The sequence below is a fragment of the Monodon monoceros genome, unplaced genomic scaffold (genome assembly GCF_005190385.1).
Source record: "Monodon monoceros isolate NGI ecotype Baffin Bay Population unplaced genomic scaffold, NGI_Narwhal_1 Super_Scaffold_20, whole genome shotgun sequence".
NCBI classification, from domain to species: domain Eukaryota; kingdom Metazoa; phylum Chordata; class Mammalia; order Artiodactyla; family Monodontidae; genus Monodon; species Monodon monoceros.
In genome coordinates, this window is record NW_021703777.1 from 71607913 (window position 1) to 71629134 (window position 21222).

The 21222-nt window shown below is 42.0% G+C and overlaps 1 protein-coding gene across 10 annotated transcripts in view; it reads right to left on the reverse strand.

Annotated features, from left to right (window-relative positions):
* Positions 1-21222, reverse strand: part of LIMCH1 (LIM and calponin homology domains 1) — a 336283-nt gene that overhangs the window by 61854 nt on the left and 253207 nt on the right. For 6 of the 10 annotated variants that reach the window (XM_029234810.1, XM_029234807.1, XM_029234806.1 and 3 more), the window contains exon 9: positions 4170-4205. The exons of 3 other annotated variants lie outside the window; for them this stretch is intronic. In XM_029234810.1, the coding sequence (XP_029090643.1) occupies positions 4170-4205 (36 nt within the window). Of the gene's footprint in view, positions 1-4169; positions 4206-8612; positions 8874-9310; positions 9423-9507; positions 9627-11269; positions 11600-12115; positions 12359-14783; positions 15087-21222 lie in introns of all 10 variants that reach the window. One more of the 10 variants, XM_029234815.1, reaches the window with a different exon arrangement.

A 21222-nucleotide genomic window follows, 5' to 3' on the forward strand; every position in this document is an offset into this window, starting at 1 on the left:
ATGAAACATACGTTTGATGTGGTTTATTTCTATGTCCTGTAAAACTGTCTGTAAATTGATAGTGCGTTGATGGCATCTTGGAATCAAGAAAATATTTTATGGTAAGATTAAAGGATAAAATATATAAATCAGTATATACTTTGTATCCTAAAATTCTCACAATGGTTTCACTTTATTTTTGTCAGGATACCTCTGAATCTACTCTTTTAAAAGCAAAAGCACTGGGAAAGCAATTTTTAAAAACCTTTAGGCTGTTCATATCATTGATATATTCTATAGGAGCTTATTAAATGTTGGGCAAGACCATAGGGCCTTTTCTGCGATGCTTATGTAGACCTTTGCTATAACGAAAGCTGAAGCAGCAAGATGAAAATAGAAGTAAAAACCAAAGCAAAATCTTCCCGTTTTTTTCTCTCAAAGAAATGACTAGCTCTGGGAACCAAATGGGTTATAGAACACTCAAATCGAGTGGAGGGCTGTTTAAGAACAGAAGACCGATGGTCCATTTTTGAAGCCAGCTTAACACAAAGAAAAAAGACAAGCCATGCATTGAGACACCAACTAGTTCCAGACATCATCAGTGATGTCCAAAATAGTCATGCCCATGGCCAGACAATGCACAGCAGCAGCGTCACTGGATGCTAGTGGGTTCCTTAGCAGGCAGCTCTCTGGAAGGAGAAGATGACCCCAAAGCAATGGCTGCCCACCTTCATTTCGGTCCACCCAAATGAACTTGCATGGATGTGTGGGTGCCTCTCCCCTCTCTCTGGATGCTGCACAATTTGAGTCTGACCTAAGAGAGCTAACACTGAAGACTACACTTGTAATCTGCTTTCCCCAAGAGTATTCTAATAATCTGCGCCAAGGGACTTTCTTTGATCTGAGGCTTCTGTTTGCATGGACATGACAAACCACGTGAGGAGCTGTCCACAAACTCAGGGGACAGTGTTGATTGTGGCAGCTGTACCTTCCTGAAAGATAAACTGGAGCCCTCAAAAGAGAGGAGGGGCTGCGATTTTTCACCTAGCTTATGCTATTTATTCATGTGGTTTAAGGAAGATTTAGGAATTTGCAGAGTTAGGTAGAAAAGTCTAACCCATGGTTTTTAAACTTCATGGATCAAAATTCCCTTAAACAAGCTTTCCAGAAAGGGACCAAAACTCATCCCATTCTTCCTTTCAGAGTTTAAAAAAGTCTTACCTTGAAATATGTCTGATTCAGTCAGTTCATCTTTGAAGGCAATTTACAGGCTTTGTGAAGGTCTTAGAAGATATAAACTCCTCTGAGCTGGGACTGTCTTGTGATCTACTAAATAGTTGGCAGATTGTGGGAGAGGAAGGAGGTCCCTTCCTTCAGCTTTGCCATCTATAATTTTTAAAGGGCAGAATTTTGGTTTAGGCCACAGTGGGTGGCCATAAAGCAAGGACTTCTTCTGGGACCCCGGGAGGAAAATGGCAGCTTCCTCCAGGATTTGAGAATTGCTTATCTCACTCGACCGGCATGGAGAGGATGGGAGCAAGGCCTTCAGAATTGCCTCCTTCTGTCCCGGGTTCCTATCTCTGCTCCCACCATGAAGTTTTAACTACCTCAGCCCGAATGTGGCCAAAAGCTTGTTAGTGAAATAAAAAGAGAAACACTTGCCTGCCTTCTCATATACCAGGAAGTACTATTTTTTCCTAGAGTTTTTTTTTTTTTAAAGAAACACCAGCCAACTGGCCCGAAAAAGAAATAATAAAACTATGAGCAATATCTTTATACCATTTCAAAAAAAGGAACTAAGCAAGCTCAGAACTGATAATAGTAGACAGAAAATGAGCTGAGTCACCATTCAGAAAATGTTCCCTAATTCAGAGGTTGGACTCAGCCTCCAAAATGAAGAAGTGCCTGTCTAGGGATGGGGTGGGGGACCCTGCAGAAGCCTAGGTTCCAGAATGTTAAATGGACTTGCACCAAGGCTATTCTTCTCAGCACAACAGGCTGTGCCCTTGGGCTGCTGGGACACGGGCCCCTGGCTGCAGGGCCCAGGAGCCTCTCTCGGTGACAGGCTGGCATTTCTGAGGGCCAGGATTAAATTACCTCAAGGGGAGCCTGGAAACTGTTTCTGGCCCAAGTCTAAGGTAAGGGAATTAAGAACAAAATGGCCTTTGGCTCTCACAGTGTCCAGCCTCCTCGGAGGGGACCGCTGGGAGAGGAGGCATGTGGAAGTAAAGGGCAAGAAGGTGAAACTAAATCCATGGAGCCATTCGTGGCTTGCCAGGAGGTGGAAATTTCTGTTTGCCTGTGTGGTAGGTCTGCCCCTGACCTGCATTTTCCTTAAAGGGCACATCTTTTTTTGATTGGGTTGCATTTTAAGAATGTGTCAATTATGAACAAATAGAGTCTGTGCCAATAGTTGTTCTTAAAGATTTTGAAAAAGGGAGATAGTGGGGGAATGAACAAAATATATTATGAATTTCTGTTTTAAAAAAAACAAAACCCTGACATAAACTTTTCTTTTTGTTCCCCACATGGTTTCATATAAATTATGTCTACTCCAAGAAAGAAATTCAGCCCTTTGGATGTTCCTAGATAAGACCTTTGGAAAAGAAGCTCTGTATACTCACCCTGGCCCATAAGGCTGCTTTTTTGGTAAATTTAGAGGAGTCCCCACTCCCACCCCTTTTAAAAAAAATCATTAACTTCTCCTGAGGGTGAGGTTTCATATTCAGGTACAGGTAAAATCCAAAAGCTCTTTAATGTAGCTTCTTTTCTTTCAGTTTTTAGGGTTTTTTAGAGATCTGTATTAGGCAAATTGCACAGCAGCTTTGCAATGATGAAGAGTAAATCCATTCTATCAAAATGTTTTTGCTAACCAAATCAAAGAAGTGTTTTGCCTATCAATCTTATATAACCCTCTTTTCAGTGAATGTTAAATACTGCCACTTTAAAAGCAACAACCAGGGCTCAATTTTATAGACTACTTAGCTTCATGCAGTCAGTCAAGCTCCGGCTGAATTTGGTTCTGAGACATGAATGTTCCATGTGTCAGGCCACAGAGCAATTGTGCATCACACATCGGAAACCGATACCCTTGGCACATGAGTCAGACAGCTTCGAGCTACAAGTACAGACTAAGCTGACCTCTTGAACACAAACATGGAAAAAGCACAATTCAGGAACAGTAAATTGTGGCCTGATCTCGTTGTCACTGGTGGAAATGATATTTGTCTGTTCTACACTGTTATTTAGATTCCTCACTCGGTGACTTGAAACTATGGATCAGGCCAGGAAGACAGGCAGAGGGAATACTCGGGTCCACTCTTATGATGGCCCAGATTCCCACTAGGCCACAAAATCCCTCTCCCAGAGGGCAGACATCAGGCTTAGTGGGCCGCTGTTGTTGGAATGAGATATTAATCATGTTTCTTAAATCTGAGCATTCTGCAAAGAAAACTTCTGCCTTGGATATCAGTTTCAGAATGCTCTGCCTATGAGAAATCCATTTTTGAAATGGAGTTAATGTGGTCACAAACGGGAGAGAGTGGATTCTTTTCAAATTTGGATGTTAGGCCGGGGATGGGAAATGCATCTCTGAGAGGAGCGGAAACCAAGGAGAGGCAGCCCAAGTCATGTTGTACAGTTTGACCCCCGACTATGCCACGGAACTTGAACGAAATCCCAACGTCGTGGTCTCAAGCATCCCACAGTTTATATTATTCCAACCTGGGAGGAACTTGGGCTTCTGAATCTATCATTCGTGGCTTAGGATTTATTTTCTTAGCTTAAAAAAAATGTAGCTACGAGAATGACCGCTTCATGGCTAAGCCTTTACATATCAAGAATTCAATGCAAAGCACAGAAAAGCCTTTTAACAATTCCGTGGTTCAGAAGGGGTTCCAACGTCCGAACGCTAACAAGAACAACCTTCACGTGCTCTGTCTATAAAAAGTAAACTTTTAAGCAGCAGCTGCATATTAGAATCATGCTTCAGTGGCTTTTTCATTCATCTCCCCTGCACAGAACATATGTTCTGCATTCCCACTTCAAGTGCTTCTCTGAGGCTGCAGAGAAGAGTCAGTTAGCTCTTCAATCCACTGTTATATTAACTGCATTTCAATTAGTGGTGAGTACTGGAAGCATGCAGTTTAGGCTAGTAATTAATGTATTCCTACAAATACAAGACAACTTACTCTGCGTCATCAGACACAGGAGTTCTCGGTCCGTATCTATAAGACCAAATACAAAATTAGAGGATTGGTAAGACGAAGGTTAATGCTGTAACCACACTGGAAATAAAAACTACAGGTGAAATGTATGTGTGCCAAACCTTTTTTGCTGATCATACTGGAAGAGAAGTGTCATTATACAATTAGTAATATTCATTAACTGCTGAAAATGAAAGCAAAGTCTTGACATTTCTGAAGAATGCAAAATGTGTAGTAAAACCCAGAGGAGAAATGAAAAAAATCCCCATGCTACCCACAAAGAAAGAATCTGTTCAATATAAACACAAAAAGGCTTAGGTGCAACCCACAATGTTTAGAGAAGGCAGCTTAGAAAAACCCAAACATGTATGAAGATGGTTCACAAACAGCTGAACTGTTCTTTTCCTTTCTGTGCAGAGTAATGGGCTGTAATGGACACCCAGCATAGAAGCACGCACTTACTGACCCTTTCCCTGATGTGTTAATGCATTTGCACAAATAACATCAAAGAGTGTTTCTGCAGTTTTCTGAAAGCAAACCAGAACTCCAACCAGAACCCCAATCAGTGCCTTCCGCATGCATTTGACAAAAACCACAATTCCTAGAAAACTGGCAGCTTTAATCAAAACCAGACGTGGATGATACTCCACAACTTAAAAAACAATGACTTTTTTTTAAACAATCTTTTATATTCTTCTGATTATTTAGATCTACAAAGTTGTACCTTCTTCGATATAGGCATTTTAAGTTTTAATGCGTCTGATAAAACAAAGAAAAAGGTCAAATTAGAAAATAAAAACTAGAACACTATGAGGGCCTATATTAAGCACATTTAAAAAAAGCAGCTCCCACAAATGACTCTTTCAGCAAAGGAGAATATTAAGAGAAGGCTCTTACCTATGCCCTGAAAGGCTGTTCATTCATGCATTCTGATGGCGGACAAAGAATTTTTTGAGTAAAGAAAAAATGTCCTGATTTCAGTCCAATAAATTAAATGTGCGGGTTTTCAGCAAAAGTTACCTGATCCTGTGTTCAGTTTATAACAATTTATAGGGAAAAGAGTAATTTCTAAAGATCTCTTCCAATGATCTTAGAGAAAACACTCCAAAGCACATGGGTGGACACACACATACACCCTTCTCTCTGATACCTTCGTCATTCTACAACAGTCTGATTCATTAATAATTATTTTCATGCACAGCGAAGGCAACGACACTAGTTAAAAACCCAAAGTTTCTGTTGGAATGGCCAAAATCAAGAAGAGGAAAGTGTTTGTGAATGTCTCTCTTCCAGAAGTGAGACCCATTTTCTGTTTCTCTGGGGAGTAGTTTCAGAAGGTGCTAAAGGTTAAATTAATACCCTCAATTTTCCAAAACCATCACTGCATGGAGGCAGATGGATTCCTTCACAGCAAGAAAGAGTGCATAATCAGTGTTAATTCTACCCAGAATTAACAGTGCTAATTCTGAAGCCCCGGTAAAATGTTTCCCAGTTAATTAACAGGCCTACTAGAATAGACATTCAAATATAGTGTTTTCTAAATGATCTATGGAAACGAGGAGAGAAGTTATTCTTAATGGATGGCTAATCTAGGAATGATCAATGAACAGTTGGTATGTATTTCTGTGTCTATTGGAATATTTTAATTCATGTTTTACTGAAGTAAGATATACATATAGAAAGTGCACAGACCATACACACACACCCTGATGAATTTTCACAAACCACAGATTAGTGTTGAGTTTTGTGCTATATAAATGGACTTATACAGCATGGACTCTTTTGAGTTTGGCTTCCTTAGCACATTTCCTTTATGAGGTTCAGCTATGTTGTTGCATGCAGGATATATTTAAATTTAAACTGCTTCTACACAAAACACTTAACAGCATTTCGTGGACAGCTCTGCCAACAAATATAGATTAACACTGCAACATAAGCTCCATGATGGTAGGGATTTTTCTTTTGGGGTTCTCTGAACAGTGACCAGACTAGGCCCTCAATAAGTACGTATTGGATGCTCTGGAAATTGAAAAGAATAGTGCAGTCTCTGAAGATGACCTTCATTTATCTGTTTTCTATATACATATGGGTTTAAGAAATTTCCCCTCAGACTAATTTATTAGCTTTAAGAGGGCACAAATTTCATCAGAATTGCCTTTGCTGTTAGGGAGAAGATAATTAGAGTTTGGGCTTCAAATGATTTTCCCAGTTGTCCTATGGAACATAGAAAAGTAAAGATGAGTTTAAAAAATCACTAACAAAGAGATTTTTTTAAAAAAAATGCAAAGTAGGTCAGTCCACAGACTATCAAGTACAAAATTGGCCAGACAAATCACAGTTGGTATAAGCATCTTACAAAAAAAAAAAAAAGCATTTAATAAAGTTTAATTGTGACGGAGGCGGTATGTAGAAAGACAAAAAGAATACTCTATTCACCTATTGATTGTGTTTATGTAACTTTCAGCACTAATAAAGCACTTCGGGATCAACGATTAGCAATATTGTGAACTAGCATAAGCTTCATTTGAAGTGAGAGGGAAAAATGGATTTACTGCTCGTTTAAGATTCTCCCCCGGCACCCAGCACGGCGTTTTACACAGTCATTACTCAGTAAATACTTGCTGAAAGGAAACATGGATTCCCAAGGTGTGTGCTTTACTCAATCACACAATTACGTCACAGAGTTAATCTCACTATATCTCCTTATGCTCAAACCAGCCATTCAGTCCCATGTGAATATAAAGAGGTCTCTTCCCGAATCACAGATAGACGGACAGATACAAGTGACAGGGAGGTCGTCAGACCGCCACAGTTTCCTCTGGTAGCCTGGTAGGTAATACGCTGGCGTGGAACGGCGGCTCCCCCTTCGGACAGAGGTGGGTTTGGATCTTGGATCTGTGATTACCAGCTGTGTGAGACCAGGGCCTCGGTTCCTTATTGTAGAATACAAAAGAAACTGCTTAGTCTCAAAGGCTGTGTGAGAAGTGAGTAAATGGGCCGCCTAGAATGTTCTAGTAGGCAGCCTATAGGCCTCACTTCCTTCTCTCCTTTCATGCTAACTGCTCTCCGGCAGCCCATGGATGCAGGGTCCGGCACCACATCAGGGCATCTGGGGAGAGAGTGAGCGTGGCGGGCAAGGCTGTCCCTCTCTCACTAACCTGCCCTCACCTGCTGGGATCCAGGTGTGATCCAGGTGTAACCTCTCTCTACATCAGGCTTCCCATTTGTGAATTGGAGCCAACAGCCATTCAACCTACCTGTGAATTCCCAGGAGAAGGTACGCTGGAGGAAGCAGAGGCACTTTGAAAGGGTAACAGTTATGAAGTGGAGCACGGCTACTACTCCTGCCCCCTGAAACCAGTGTTACAATAAGGCTCTCCTATGGTAGTATGATGATTCAGAAGAATGTAAAACGTACATTAAATCCAGATGGTAACGATGGCTAGGATCTTAATCTTAAAATTGGGGGATTACTTAAGATTTTCTTTACTCCCCACTCTACCCTCTGTCCCACTACTATCAAGGTCCTTTGTGAAGCAGAACTTCATCACTTCCTGTTTTACAGTGGAGCTTTAATTATGCCACACACTCCTTACTCCTCTGCCCTGCACTGATCAGGCAGACCACACTTTTCACAAAAGTCTATCAGAAGCTTCAATATATAGGACAGAAGCTTCAACATATAGGACCTGAAACCAGACCATGAACCCCTGGATTACTATTTCCCTACTTTCATTTTATTTTTTTAAATTTGTATTTTACATTGGAGTATAGTTGATTTATAATGCTGTGTTAGTTTCAGGTGTACAGCAAAGTGATTCAGTTATACATATACACATATCCATTCTTTTTCAGATTCTTTTCCCATATAGGTTATTACAGAATATTGAGCTCCCTGTGCTATATAGTAGGTCCTTGTTGATTACCTTTTTAACATATTCCCTACCTTCATTTTAAATCAAGTCAGAGCACGGAATGGAAATCCTACCTCTAGAAAGCACTCTTTGCGAATGTTAAAATTAAATTAAACTAATTTTATAAGTAGTATATATCTTCTTTGGACCTGAAGACCCTCCTGGAATCAGAATGAAATCAAGTAGGTCAGAAAGAAGTTCAACTCCTTTACCCGATGGCTCCTATGTGAGCTAGGAAGAAATAAAAGAGTTTCCCATTTAGGCTGCCCACAAAATGAGAGTCAGAAAGAATGTTTAGTAGGACAATTCACAACTGAACTATTCTTTCCACACCTGCTCACATGCAAAAAAAGAAAAAAAAAAACATCTTGGCAGACTAGGCCATTTCATTTCTGCTAGCAATAGCAGGTAAGTGGCACTGATAAACCATAAAGCATTAATGACACATTCAAAGCATGTATCAAGGCTCAGACTGGAGAAACAAAGTCAAAACAGCTTAGGATAATCTTCTGACTTCTTATCTTTTATTGGTGGACCCTTGGCAGATTCCTCCACAATGCGTTGCTTTGCAAATGGAACTGGACAGAACTGGTTTAGCTTGGATCCAATGTGTCTAAGAGATATCCCAGTTCTCCTGGCCATCACATCATCTTTTTGTGAATCATACAATTTTCTTGGGCCTTTCAGTCCACTGCCACTCCAGGCAGGAGCTGTCATCTTCTCTGACTTCTCTTCTCTCTCTGAGGCCTCCCATTCAGAGGTCAGAGGACATGAACTAGGGCACATCAGTCCAGCCAGTCAAAGGGCACTTACTGCTAAAGATGTTTTCAGTAGCATCACTCGCTTGGCATTAACTCAAGACGGAAGAAGCCAGTGATCACAGAGACAGCAGCACACACAGCAACTGAGGAGTAATACCGTGGACCTCCATCATGCAGCTGATACTCACACGGGAATGGGTTTCCCTTTCTGGTGTTCATGATTCCTGAGAATGAAATTTGGCCAGCACCCAACCACATGCAAGGTCTAAAGTCTCTACCCAGGAAGGGCACTGAAAGCAGAGCTCTGACCCTGGGATGGGCGCATTCCTTTAAGGGGCTCCACGCCACATCAGTCATCAAGCGCATACTGTGGCTTTAAGCTGTTTTGGGGGGACCCAGCAGCCACAAACAGCAGAGGCAGCGCACCCTGGAAAGCGGGCGAGGCGCTCACAGTGGCTGGCCGCTCTCCTCGGATCTTTCAGCCTTTGGCACCGTCTCAGAACCTCTTCGAACAACTCCTTCAGTCGCTTCTTTGCCATCCTGCGGCAGCTGTTTGCAGGTAACTAAAGCCAGACGGGACAGCTTTACTACTAGGAAAGAATTCCCACCAGAGGCCTTGGGCCCACCTGTCAGCCTTCACGTCCTCACCTTTCTCTGTCCTCCTCGGGCACTCACCTAAACTGCAGCTATGCTCTTCCTGGGACTCCGGCACCACAGCCAGCCGGCAGACCCTCTTACAACGGTCATCTACACCAGACGTCACTATTCTGTTGATGATCAAGTAGCATTGGCAGCAAGAGGGAAGAGGGAAAAGAGTTAGGAAAGGAGACAGTGAAAGTCACTGAGACTGAAAGGTTAAGAGAGAAAGTTCGGTTGCTATTCCAGAAGCCGGTTAGTAAGGATGACATACTCAGAATGAGATAATAGAATATGGGCCTGAGAAAGTCAAAGAAGGCTAGCCTGACTCTGCCACCATGGGGCTGAGTGATGGCCCCTTAGTAGTCAAGGACCCAAGGATGCATTCCTTACTAATTTCTTAGTCCCACCCCTTCCACCCCCCACCCCCATCAGCCTCTGAAACCCCAGCAGGGCATTTCTGATGCACCAGGGTTATTTCTATTGACAGCCTCTAGGGTGTCATCCACAGTATGGAACCAAAGAAACCCCTCTCTATGTCATGGACCATCCACTGTGTGCTTTGGATATCACGAACAAGGCATGGAGGAGACTGCCCTGAGCATTTCCTCCTGCCGTGGAGGGCTCTGCTTTGCTCCCACCATGCAGGTGGAGTGGAGTTTCCTGGGAGAATCCAGAATCTTCTTATTTTTTAACAGAAACTCAAACAAATTTTGATAACATGTATACCTGGAAGAGACCCAGGAAAACTGAGTAGCTTACCAAAACGGCTGAAACCCTCACCTTAAGTACCATCTTCAGCTAAAGACAAAAGAGGACGTGTGGGTAGCGGTTTGGGACCTCAGAGGGGAGGAAGGCAATTCACACGGAGATGGCAAAGCAAATTTTTAGTAAATAAATGTTTGCTGGGCCCTGCATAGACAGCGGGGTGGGGGGTGCAGAGTGGACTCTGATCTCTAAGTTTCCCCAAGCACACCTAGCGCACGGAGAATCCAGAACTTTAGAAATGCCCTATACCTGCTTAATGGAAGAAAGACCAGCCCGTGGAACCAAATCCCCAACAGAGGGCTTGGGAGGTCACAGCTGGAAGGCCTCCAGTGAGGATGAGGACTGATGACAGCTCTACAAGGTCTTTTCCCAGGTGATGCCTCACAAATTTGGATGGTGACTGATGCATCCAAGGAAACTCCTGACTCACAGGAACCCTCAAAAGAAGAGTCTTTTTCTACTCATGGTCTGTTATATAATTTAAAAGACTGGGCGGGAGCTGGTGGGGGTGGGGGGAGAGATGTTTACTTTTTTGTGTGTCTACTTAGATGTCCAAAATCTGAACTTAATGACACTAATCACAATTTTTTTCTCCCTCGTGGGATAAGAAAGAGCGAGGGTATAGATGACCCAGATCTTTATCAATGTATCTTTAGGAGAAACATGAAGGGTGTCATTAAAACATTCCATCTAGTTTGTTCAGAATTGCCAACAAATAAAATACTGCTTAATGCAGCCAAGGGAAGATGAATCATTTGCCAAAATTATTGGCATTCCCAGGCAGTGATTCTGGTGACAAGAGAATCAAAATGGATGTCTGTCATTTAACTTCACACATGTTTCCCCGCGGGGAAGTCTACTGACATTACTTCTCTGCTAACCAGCCAAAAGAGGCTGTTAAAACTACGTCATCTCTGGCGGTTTCTTTAATGTGCTTCAGCAAACTCTTTAAAAGCAGCAGTGATTCCCATGCAGATCTCCTTGCACATGTAATGGCAAAAAGTACCTGCAGTCATTTTGTGGATTAAGCCTGTGGTCTTCCTGTAAACTGGACATGGCCGCCGAGGCAGGGGACACAGAGTACGTCTGAATCTTGCGGCTGTGACTGACGACTTCCTCTGCATCCTCCTTCGGCCCAGCCCTGCCAATGCTGAGCCGCTTCCATGTCTGCTGATCTATCTCTGTCACTGGTCCGAAGTGCACGAACTTCTGCCTAGGGCTGGAAGCTTTCTTATAAGCCCTTGCCTTGCGGCTGGCAAAGTCATCACGGATAGCAGTTTCTGCTTTAATTTCTGGTGAAGGCTCAGGGGCACACGTGTGCTCCACATCTCCATCCCTAGTCAGAACCGGAAATAAGTTCCAAAGGTTTCTAAGGTGAGTAAAATCAATGAAGAGTTTTGAAAAAACACTGGATGTATGAAATATACTTCAATGTCTAAAGCAGAATTGCTTTTCCATTAATCAATCAAATGAAGAAATGATCATTGTCTTGCCTAGGTAAATAGCACTTTAAGTTTCTGTAGCTTTCTTAACATCATAAATGATGGCATAAGAAAACCTTGGGTACGATGAATAATTAAAATTATTTAAAAGTCAAGTTTAAATTCCTTACACGTAAATGAGCCTATCAAAATAAGCATTCACAATAAATCAGTTGAATTAAAGAGGATGTTTCCTGTCCTTGTGGCTTGCAATTTTTAGTATTAACAAGTTTCAACTCATGCAGAATATGCTTTGAGTTTTGAGGCATTTTTTCTGGCCATGAAAATAAAAAATGATAGAAGGATAAGTGATTCCTTCAAAGTTAAATGATACCACTGTTAGGAGAAATCCAGGGGAAAACATGACACACCTCGTCTTTCCTGACACTTTCAGCCTCTCCCATGTCTCCCGGTCGGCTTCTGTTATATTGGCGACCGTGACAAAGCTCGGAGCCTCGCGGTGAGGGCCAAGCCTGCCCTGAATTCTGCGCTGCGCCAGGTCATCCTTGTGAAGATCTGGCACCTGCCTGAGCCCCTCTTCCGCAGGTTCACTCTCCTGAGCCCGCACAATACAGGTCACCCTCGACTTCACCTCTTCCGTTTGGCCTTGGTTTCTGTCAATTTGATCCAGGCCCCCACGTTATTGGAAAAATCAGGTTCCAGGAAGGGGAGCAGACAAACAGAATGTCAAGCATGGAAATTCAGAGGCTGAAGACAGAATGGAATGATGGAAGCACCTCTCCCTTTCGCAAAAATATGGAATCAATTGCAGCCTTGATTACTTTTGTCTATGCTACCCTTTTGACACTGTAAAGAGACAGAGTTTTTCCACCAGATGACAGACTCTAGTTTAGTTTAGGAAGAGAAGCCAGGGCTCGCTGAAAGACTATTAAGAATGGTAATGAGATTTCAGTTTGACAGTAATGATGCCCAATTCCCACACTATTCAAGTTACTGTAATGAATTCAAGTTTTCTGATTGAATCCCTGAGCCTTCTTGGAACGTCTTTTACTGCAGCAGTAAAGTGTTAGTAATGAGCTCTGCATGATCCAAATTCTAGAATTAGTTTGGAGATAGTTGGAACATTGTTCACATATTGAACACCTCAACCATAAACCTTCATACTGCCAGAAAGTATGATTAAGTCAATGCTGAATAGAAACTTTCAATGTTCAAACTCAGTCTCTGCCTCCTGATAGCATTAATTAGGTTTGGCTAACGTAAACCTGAAGAACAGAGAGGGCATCCTCTTTACCTGGATCCACAGAGGCAGTACCCATTTGTTTCTTGTGTCAATAACTGTTCACCTTTATTAATGCTAAATCTGATATTTTCAATTGTTTTCCTAAGAAGTGAACTTTAGATGCCTAATGTTGACAATATCATAATTTAAACCAAAGTTGTGGCATCTATATGCATAAACATTATATCACATTAAAAGTCAGTTTCTAACTAAATATGTTTCTTGAGATAGAAAATTTCAGAAATATACATAAATAGGGCTATTCATTTTTCTTCAAAATAAATCTTCCAAGCCAGAAAAACATTCTCTTTTTACCTGGATGACTTGGTGTATTTACAGAGCCTATGCAAATAGGAAGGCGACAGAATTTTCTATTTACTTTTAGTTTGGGGAAGGGGATCAAGGAGGGCATAGCAAAGAGCCGCCAGGGAGCCCTCTTTTTTTCATCAGTTCTTTGAAGCTCTCTAGAGAGGTCATGGGCTGTGTCCCCAAACACAGAGTCAGGTGACAACAGACAAATGGGGCTGGAAATATCAGGAATTAAAATTGCATGCAGGAGAAAGGAAAAAAGGGAGGTACAAAAGCTACTCCTTTTCCTAACTCAAGTTGCTGATCCGCATCAATATGCCTTGATGCTACTCAGTTATCCAGAAGTCTTTGTTTCACTGGCAACAACTGATCCCTCCCGCAAGGCCCTATGAGAACGGTTTGTTACAAGGCATGCCAACAAGGACTGCAAAGACCAAGAGCCTCCTGAAGCTAGAATGTGCCCTATAAAAAACTGTGCCGGGTCTTCTATGCTCAAATCCCTGTTCTGTGTCCAGAGATCTTTCATGTGTTTTGTACCTGGTGCTTCCTAAACCAAACAATAGAAAACGCTAACTGCTTCACTGATCTCAATGACTCTGCCCAAAGAACCACTTTAATTGTGTAAAACACAGTTTAGGTCTTTATATTCTTAGTTCAATGGGTTACAAACCTCTTAAGTGATAGGCAAAAATATGGCAATTAAATAATAAAGGTACGAACTCTGATTCTGATGTAAGGAAAGATACGAGAATGATGGACTCTGCACCCTGAAACTGTGCAGGCTGATGGCTTGAATGAACTCATATCCCTCTTAGGATAAAAATCGCTGGCCAAGTTCCATTTCATTAAGCTTTCCTTTCCCTAATTAAGAAGATGGGAGAAAAGATGGGAGAAGGAAACTCACTTAAAAATAATCTCTATGACAGAACAAATAGAAGTGTGTTATATTATATATTTGAGGGCTTTTTAATGAGAAATCGCCATCGTCAGATGTCTAGGTGATCGTGTTGGTGTGAGGGAAGAAACAGCAAGCCTCATGTTCCCCCCATATCTCAAAGGTGCTGATAAGATAGAAGGGCTCATAGCTAAGGAATAACTATGATTTCTGTCTGCTATGGATGGACTGGAGCAACCTTGAGAGGTGGCTGTTCCCCGATCAGCAATAGCACATGTCTATTGATGCCAATAACGCCCGTCTCTGACACCAGCACCCATATGTGGTGATGTGCCCACATATAGCACATCTGCACACTTGAGCTCCATATTTATTTGGTGAATTCAGCCCTATCTTGGACAGGACCATTCTACTCCCTGCCATCTGAACTTAGGAGAGACTGGATATCTGGGGTTCCACTTTAAAATAAACCACCATTACTGATTATATGTAATTAGGGCAGGAAACAGAGGAATGGGGAGCTTTAATACAAATCACCTTTGCCGAACTATATTCTCTCTCTCCTTCATAGACACACACACACAGAGCACACCTTTTATGTTCTAGACTTTTCTTTTCTGAGATTCCCTTTGAGGGTTGCTTGCTGCCATCTGATTTCTCTGCCTCTTTTTTTCGGTAAGGCCCATAGAGGAGTTGATTCAGTGGCACCACTGGCCTGGTCTGGTTCATCCTAGCTCTCCTGGCGGCAAAGTCATCTTTCTCAAGATCAGGCAGTCGACGTGCAACCTCATCTTCTGATTCTGAATCTCTGCTGTGTTGGTGGATCAGGAAAGGATTTTCTTTGCGAAGGATAATATCTCGAACAGCTTCTTTCTCATCACTTAATTGCTTTTGACTGATAAAGCAAAATTAAACGGAACTCCACATGTGATCAGACCAAAACAGTTTTTAAATCCCCATCTCCAGGCAGCCAACTGTCTTGTTAGTGAAAGGTCTTCTCAATATCATTAGTCCAGATGACATCTGTTTACTGTTTTAGTCCAGAGTTGCAGCAGGGTTAGGGTGGGTTTCAAAACCTGGAATTTAGTCAGCTACTAGCAATACTAAAAAATTCACTTAACTTGCAGGGCCCCATCAGCGTCAGAAAGGCAGGATCCTAAATGGCTCTGAAAGTGACAATCCAAATTCTTTTCATGAAGTTGGGAAAAGTAAGAAGCATTTTGTTATTATTTTTCCTCTGGCACATTAATAATGTACCCAATAGGTACTCGGTTTATTTTGACTGACAGGGCAAAAATTTGAGCTACCAAGAAACTGATCTGGAGGAATGCTAATGAATGCAGCTATGTGACAGCACACCTGGGACGTGTCCCAGACTGCAAAGTGTAAGGATGGTCTTTCTGCAGAGCTGAGCTAACCTGAAACATCTGGAATAGTTTATGACCATGGACAGGATGGACTCAGGCACAAAAGCTTATCGTGCCCTGCACCCTCCCACCAGCGACCTTTTCTTCGGTCTTTTACCCCCATGACTCTCCACCGCCCAGCTCTTCTGCTTTGTCATATGCTAGCTGTCAAGTAAATCCTATTAAGACATTTTGCCAAAATGTTTACTTAGGGCTATTTTCATTTTCAAGGAAATCTTGAAGGCACCAAACTTTAAATTCTTTAGAATTTAAAGAGGAATGCAGTTTAATGGTGGAATATTAGGACTTTTTATGCTTTGTTTTTTGTTCTTGTTGGGGGTGGGTAGGGTGGGAATACAGTCGATGGCACCTTTCTGATATTCAAACAAACTCCTCCCCCCACTCATAAGATCAGCCTTGCTTCTAAGTCATAATAAAATATTAAAACTTTACAAATATCATTTATTATCTTCTCAGTTCATAGAGATGGTGAGTAGGTAAAGCATCTTGACTTCTAAAGAAAGTTCACCTACTTTGTATCCGATTTCTGAAGGAGGATTAAGGGTAAATTCTTCATGGTCATGGGACAGGTCGTCTCAGAAATGAAGACAGGAGGAATTAGCCTGGCTGAGAGTCATACAAGCAAGGAAACGCTGTCTACTCTGGCTGACCAGGTGGCCTGCTGTCTGTTGCTTACCCTGTACTGCTGCAGAGGAGGCCTGTCAGCCTAACAAAACAGCAGGCCCTCACTCCTGACTTTTGGAAAAATCAAACCATCATTAGTCATGTCCAGAAAACTCCTTCTCCCTGCTGACCACTGTTCTCAATAAAAGTTTAAATCGTGGAATTTAGAGGTGGTGGGTGGTGCTTTGCTCTCTGAATAAAGTTATTTCCTAAAATATAAAATTCTGCCCTTTGAGTTGCACTCCGGCTCTTGGTCTCCTGCTTGGCCCCTCCTGGACCGTGCTCGCTCTCCTCCCTGCATCCTTAGCCAACAAGTCTGGCAAGAACCAACTGGTATTGGTTGACTGTGGCCATAAAGGATGGTCAGTGGGAAATGATAGGCCATTGAATTAATCTCTTCGAAAACGCATTATTTAAAAAGCACATTGATGATGACAAAGAAGGTGGTTAACTATTATTGAGCGCCCACAACGTGCCAGAATTCCTTCTAGTGTTAATTTGTTTAACCTTAATACTAGCCTTGCAATGGTAGTGTGATTAGCGTCCCCATTTTATAGAGTGGAAACTGAGATTAGGTGAAGAAATTTGCCCAAGCTCAAAGTGCCACTGCTGAAGTTAAAATTCAAACCCAGGGAGTCTTGGCTCCAGAGGTCCTGTTCTTAATCACTGCACTATTCATTAAACAAAGGACACGGCCAGGAACAGTTTTGAAAGCAGAACATCATACAAAAAATAAGGCATTATCATTACTATGGAAGTAGGAGAAAGAGAAGTATTTTGGTTACTAAATAAAGGGATCATATGAGTTGTGCTTAGAATGAAGTTGTGATTTGCACTGCTGGTTACAGACAGCAATGTTCAGCCAGGATTAATGACAGTAGAATGCTAACTAATCATACCTTACAGTGCTTGCACAGCACTTTACAGTTTACAGAGCCCTTTCAAACGCATTATCTCATCTCAGCTGATCCGACTCCAATTCCAGTAAAGGAGCAGATCCTGAGCTTGAAGCTTTCAAGTCCCAAAGCAACACTCCTTCCATTTTTTGACCAGGGTCCTGGGTTTCAATTTTCCCCAACTCAGGCAGAATACTATGGAATAAAACGTATGCATTTATGCAAATAGCCATGCCAATTTGTGATGCCAATTTGAGAAGGGAGAATCTCGTGCATTATGTATCATGTGAGTCCAGCCAGGCTACAAATTCCCCAGGGTGTTTCTTTTCAGGCTAAATGCCCAGTGTAGCAGGACTCATTTCAAGTGATCTCAATTTAGATATGTGGACTTAAAAAAAGGGGGTGAAGAAAGCTTTCCATATCATCGGCCTCTTAAAGCCACTCCCTGCCCACTTGAAAAAACGATCATAATGACATTCTGCTAATTGCTTGAATCCTGTAAATTCAGAGCTTCCAGGCAGACTCAGAGACAGCAAAAATTTAATGACATAAATTCTGGGCCGGCACTGTTGGCTATGAAGTAATAAATAATGTGTATAAGGCAGATATGTAGGATTATGTTCGCAGGTGTCTAGTTAGCATAATATTTAAATGACTTTTTATAATGAGCCCTTCTTTTCTGAAGGTCAGTCTATTGTAAAGCTTCAGTATACTCTACTTTGTTTTTCAATAATTATAATACCTCTGAAGAGCTAGTATATTCCAGATACGTTAACTTTTATGACAACCCTGCAAGATCAGTATTATCATGTCCACTGAGGTTTCCAGTTCCAGTCATCTGAATGTAGGTAAAGTAAGTAAATTTAAGTGGCAGACCCTGGCTGTCTGGCTTGATATTCATGGGGCGGTTTGGCACTTTTATTTTGTCTGAGTCATTCACAGATGAGTTAGTTGCCTTGGGAAGTAGGGGTTGCTCGACGGACCCAGATCACTGCTTTACTAAGAAGGAATACCGGGACTTCCCTGATGGTCCAGTGGTTAAGAATTCGCCTTCCAATGCAGGGGACACAGGTTCGATCCCTGGTCAGGGAACTAAGATCCCATATGCCACGGGGCAACTAAGCCTGAGCGCCGCAACTACTGAGCCCACGTGCTCTGGAGCCCATGTGCCACAACTAGAGAGAAGCCTGTACACCACAACGGAAGATCCCGTGTGCTGCAACTAAGACCTGAAGCAGCCAAAAATAAATAATTTTTTTTTCTAAAGAAGGAATACAGTCTAATGTGAAATGAGAAATGCCAAGCCTTGCCTTCAACCTGGCAACCCTGTCCTAAGACAAGTAAGGCTATCTTTGTAGGAGAGATTGTGGGTCCTAAGCAGGTGAGGGGGAGGAAAAGCTCTTGTCTCAAAGTTTCTAAGGCTTATATATTTCAAAGTGAATGAGATAATGATTTAAACTAAGGAAGAGCTGGCATTTTCTTTCACCCCCTTTTACTTGGCAACACACAAGCAACCAGCTCAGATTGGCAGTCAGTTTGTTCTATTGAAAGAAACTGGGCTCTCCAGAAAAGCCTGTTTGGCCTCCTGGGAACGTCACGGGCAACACCAGGGACCTCCCTGTTCACATAGTGTCCCAATAGGGCAGCTACATCCAGAGTCACAAAGGTTCATGCAAGTTATGTGTCTGCCTGGTCTCTGATCCCCAAGAATCTGTGCAGCAAGAAGCAGTGACACAGGCATCTGGTAAGGAGGGATGGAGAGAATATGTTCCTGGCACTTAGCTGCATCTGCTCTTCCTCTAAAGATTTCTAAAATGTCTATTGTTCCTTGGAGGGTTCCTCCCCCCCTGTAATTAATTACTATGTGCTTGAGAAGATCCACAGACTAACAGAAAAGACTGAGTGCTGAAACATATGAAAACAATTAGAAAAGAAGTCCAATCACGTGAAACCTATAATTCAGTTCAAAAAAAAAAGTTTACTTCTCCAATGGGAAACACCAAGTCAGAGAACTCAAATCTCCATGGCATTTTAATTCAGGGGAAGTGAATCTTGATTCTTACTTTATCCTCTTAAACGCAGAGATCTTGGCTTCTTTAGCAGAGTCTCATATTTGGGGGGTAATTAGGCTAACTTAATCATAAACTAAAAGGGAAGGAAAAGTAGTTTATGGACTTCTGACTCCAGTGGCAACTCTAATAAATATCAACTCCACATATTTATTAAGAAAGACCTACTTTCTGTCCCTTGGTGCTAAGATACCTCCTAATATATTCTTTGATAGGAAGCTTGGGACTTCTAGGCTTCTAAACTCATGTGAAAATGGACTAACATGCACTTCTGCTCCTTTTTATATACTAAAAATAATTTAAGGAGGTGTTTGAGAATACTTGGGAAACAACAGCCAAAAAAACCCCCAAAAAACAAAAAACCAATCTGGGGCTTCCCTGGTGGCGCAGTGGTTGAGAGTCCACCTGCCGATGCAGGGGACACAGATTCGTGCCCCGGTCCGGGAAGATCCCACACGCCGCGGAGCGGCTGGGCCCGTGAGCCATGGCCGCGGAGCCTGCGCGTCCGGAGCCTGTGCTCCGCAGCGGGAGAGGCCACAACAGTGAGAGGCCCGCGTACCGCAAAAAAAAAAAAAAAAACCAATCTGTAAAAGTACAGCCTTACTCTTGTCTACATGCCTCCTTCCTTGCCTATGCCTCATCCTCTACCTATCTCTCCAAACACAGACTTTCCCAGCTAAAAAAATGGGCCGCAAGAAATATCTGGGGCCTCTTGCTGGGTTCCAAGATGTGGTGGCCAGAATTCATCTGGATTGCAAAGATAGGAGACTGAGGTTACAATGCCTTAAGAGACGTCAGCATATTTAAATGTTTTATATTCTTATTTTCCAGACACCAAGAATCCTTTTCTTCTTCATGATATGCATTTCATTCCAGTTAAGCTACTTTCTGCCACATTAAAAGCAGGATCCCAAATGTGGATAAACTTAGAATGACTGTCAACTCTGCTGTGGGCTGCAAAAAGTAGGTGACAAAGACACAGACAGGCCAGGCTAGTGGCATGGTATGTATAAAATTTTTATGAGAGAGCTAGCAGCTGAAAAATCTATCAACAAATGAATTCTGGGTGTTTGGAGCAGCTGTGTTGTGTTGCTATTGGGAACATTCTCTGGGAATATGCATGATTTTCCTGAACTCCGTTTTAAATGCTAAGTCAGTAGCTCTAAGGTGTGACGTTAACTGACATTTGCAGATATTAACTGACTTGCGAATTTCTGCTTAATAGAGCTAACTTGGATAAAATATGTAAAAATTAAGGCAGATAACAGGAACATGGACAGGAGCAAAAATTACCACGAAAATATACTACCCATCAATTAGAATTACATTTGTAAACTAACCGTGATTCTAGGTTTGTACACAGAATGGGAGCTGTCATAAAAGATTGTACTGTTTTAGCAGAAAATAAACCTCCCAGTTACTGAAGAGGCACAGCATACTCGTGGAATCCCCAGCCTTTGCCCACTTTTCTTTTCTCTACGTCATCATGATTCCTGGCTGTGCCGAGTTCTCTTAAAAGTATCTGCCCATTTGTCTCCCCTTGCTCTTTTGGATACTCTAAAGATGATATGGAGTTTCCTTAAAAAAATTAAAAACAGAACTATCGTGTGATCCAGCAATCCCACTTCTGGGTATATATCCAAAAGAAATGAAACCAGGATCTCAAAGCGATCTTAGCACTCCCATCTCATTGCATCATTATTCAAAATAGCCAAGATGTAGAAACAACCTAAATGTCTATCAAGGGATGAATGGATAAGGGTAATGTTGTATATACATACAAAGGAACGTTATTTGGCCTTATAAAAGAAGTAAATTCTATAATATGTGACAACATGGATAAGTCTTGAGGACATTAAGCTAAGTGAACTAAGCCAGTCACAGAAAGAAAAATACTGCATGATTCCACTTATATGAAGTAGCTAAAGTAGTGAAATACGTAGAATCAAAGAGTGGCATGGTGGCTGCCAGGGGCT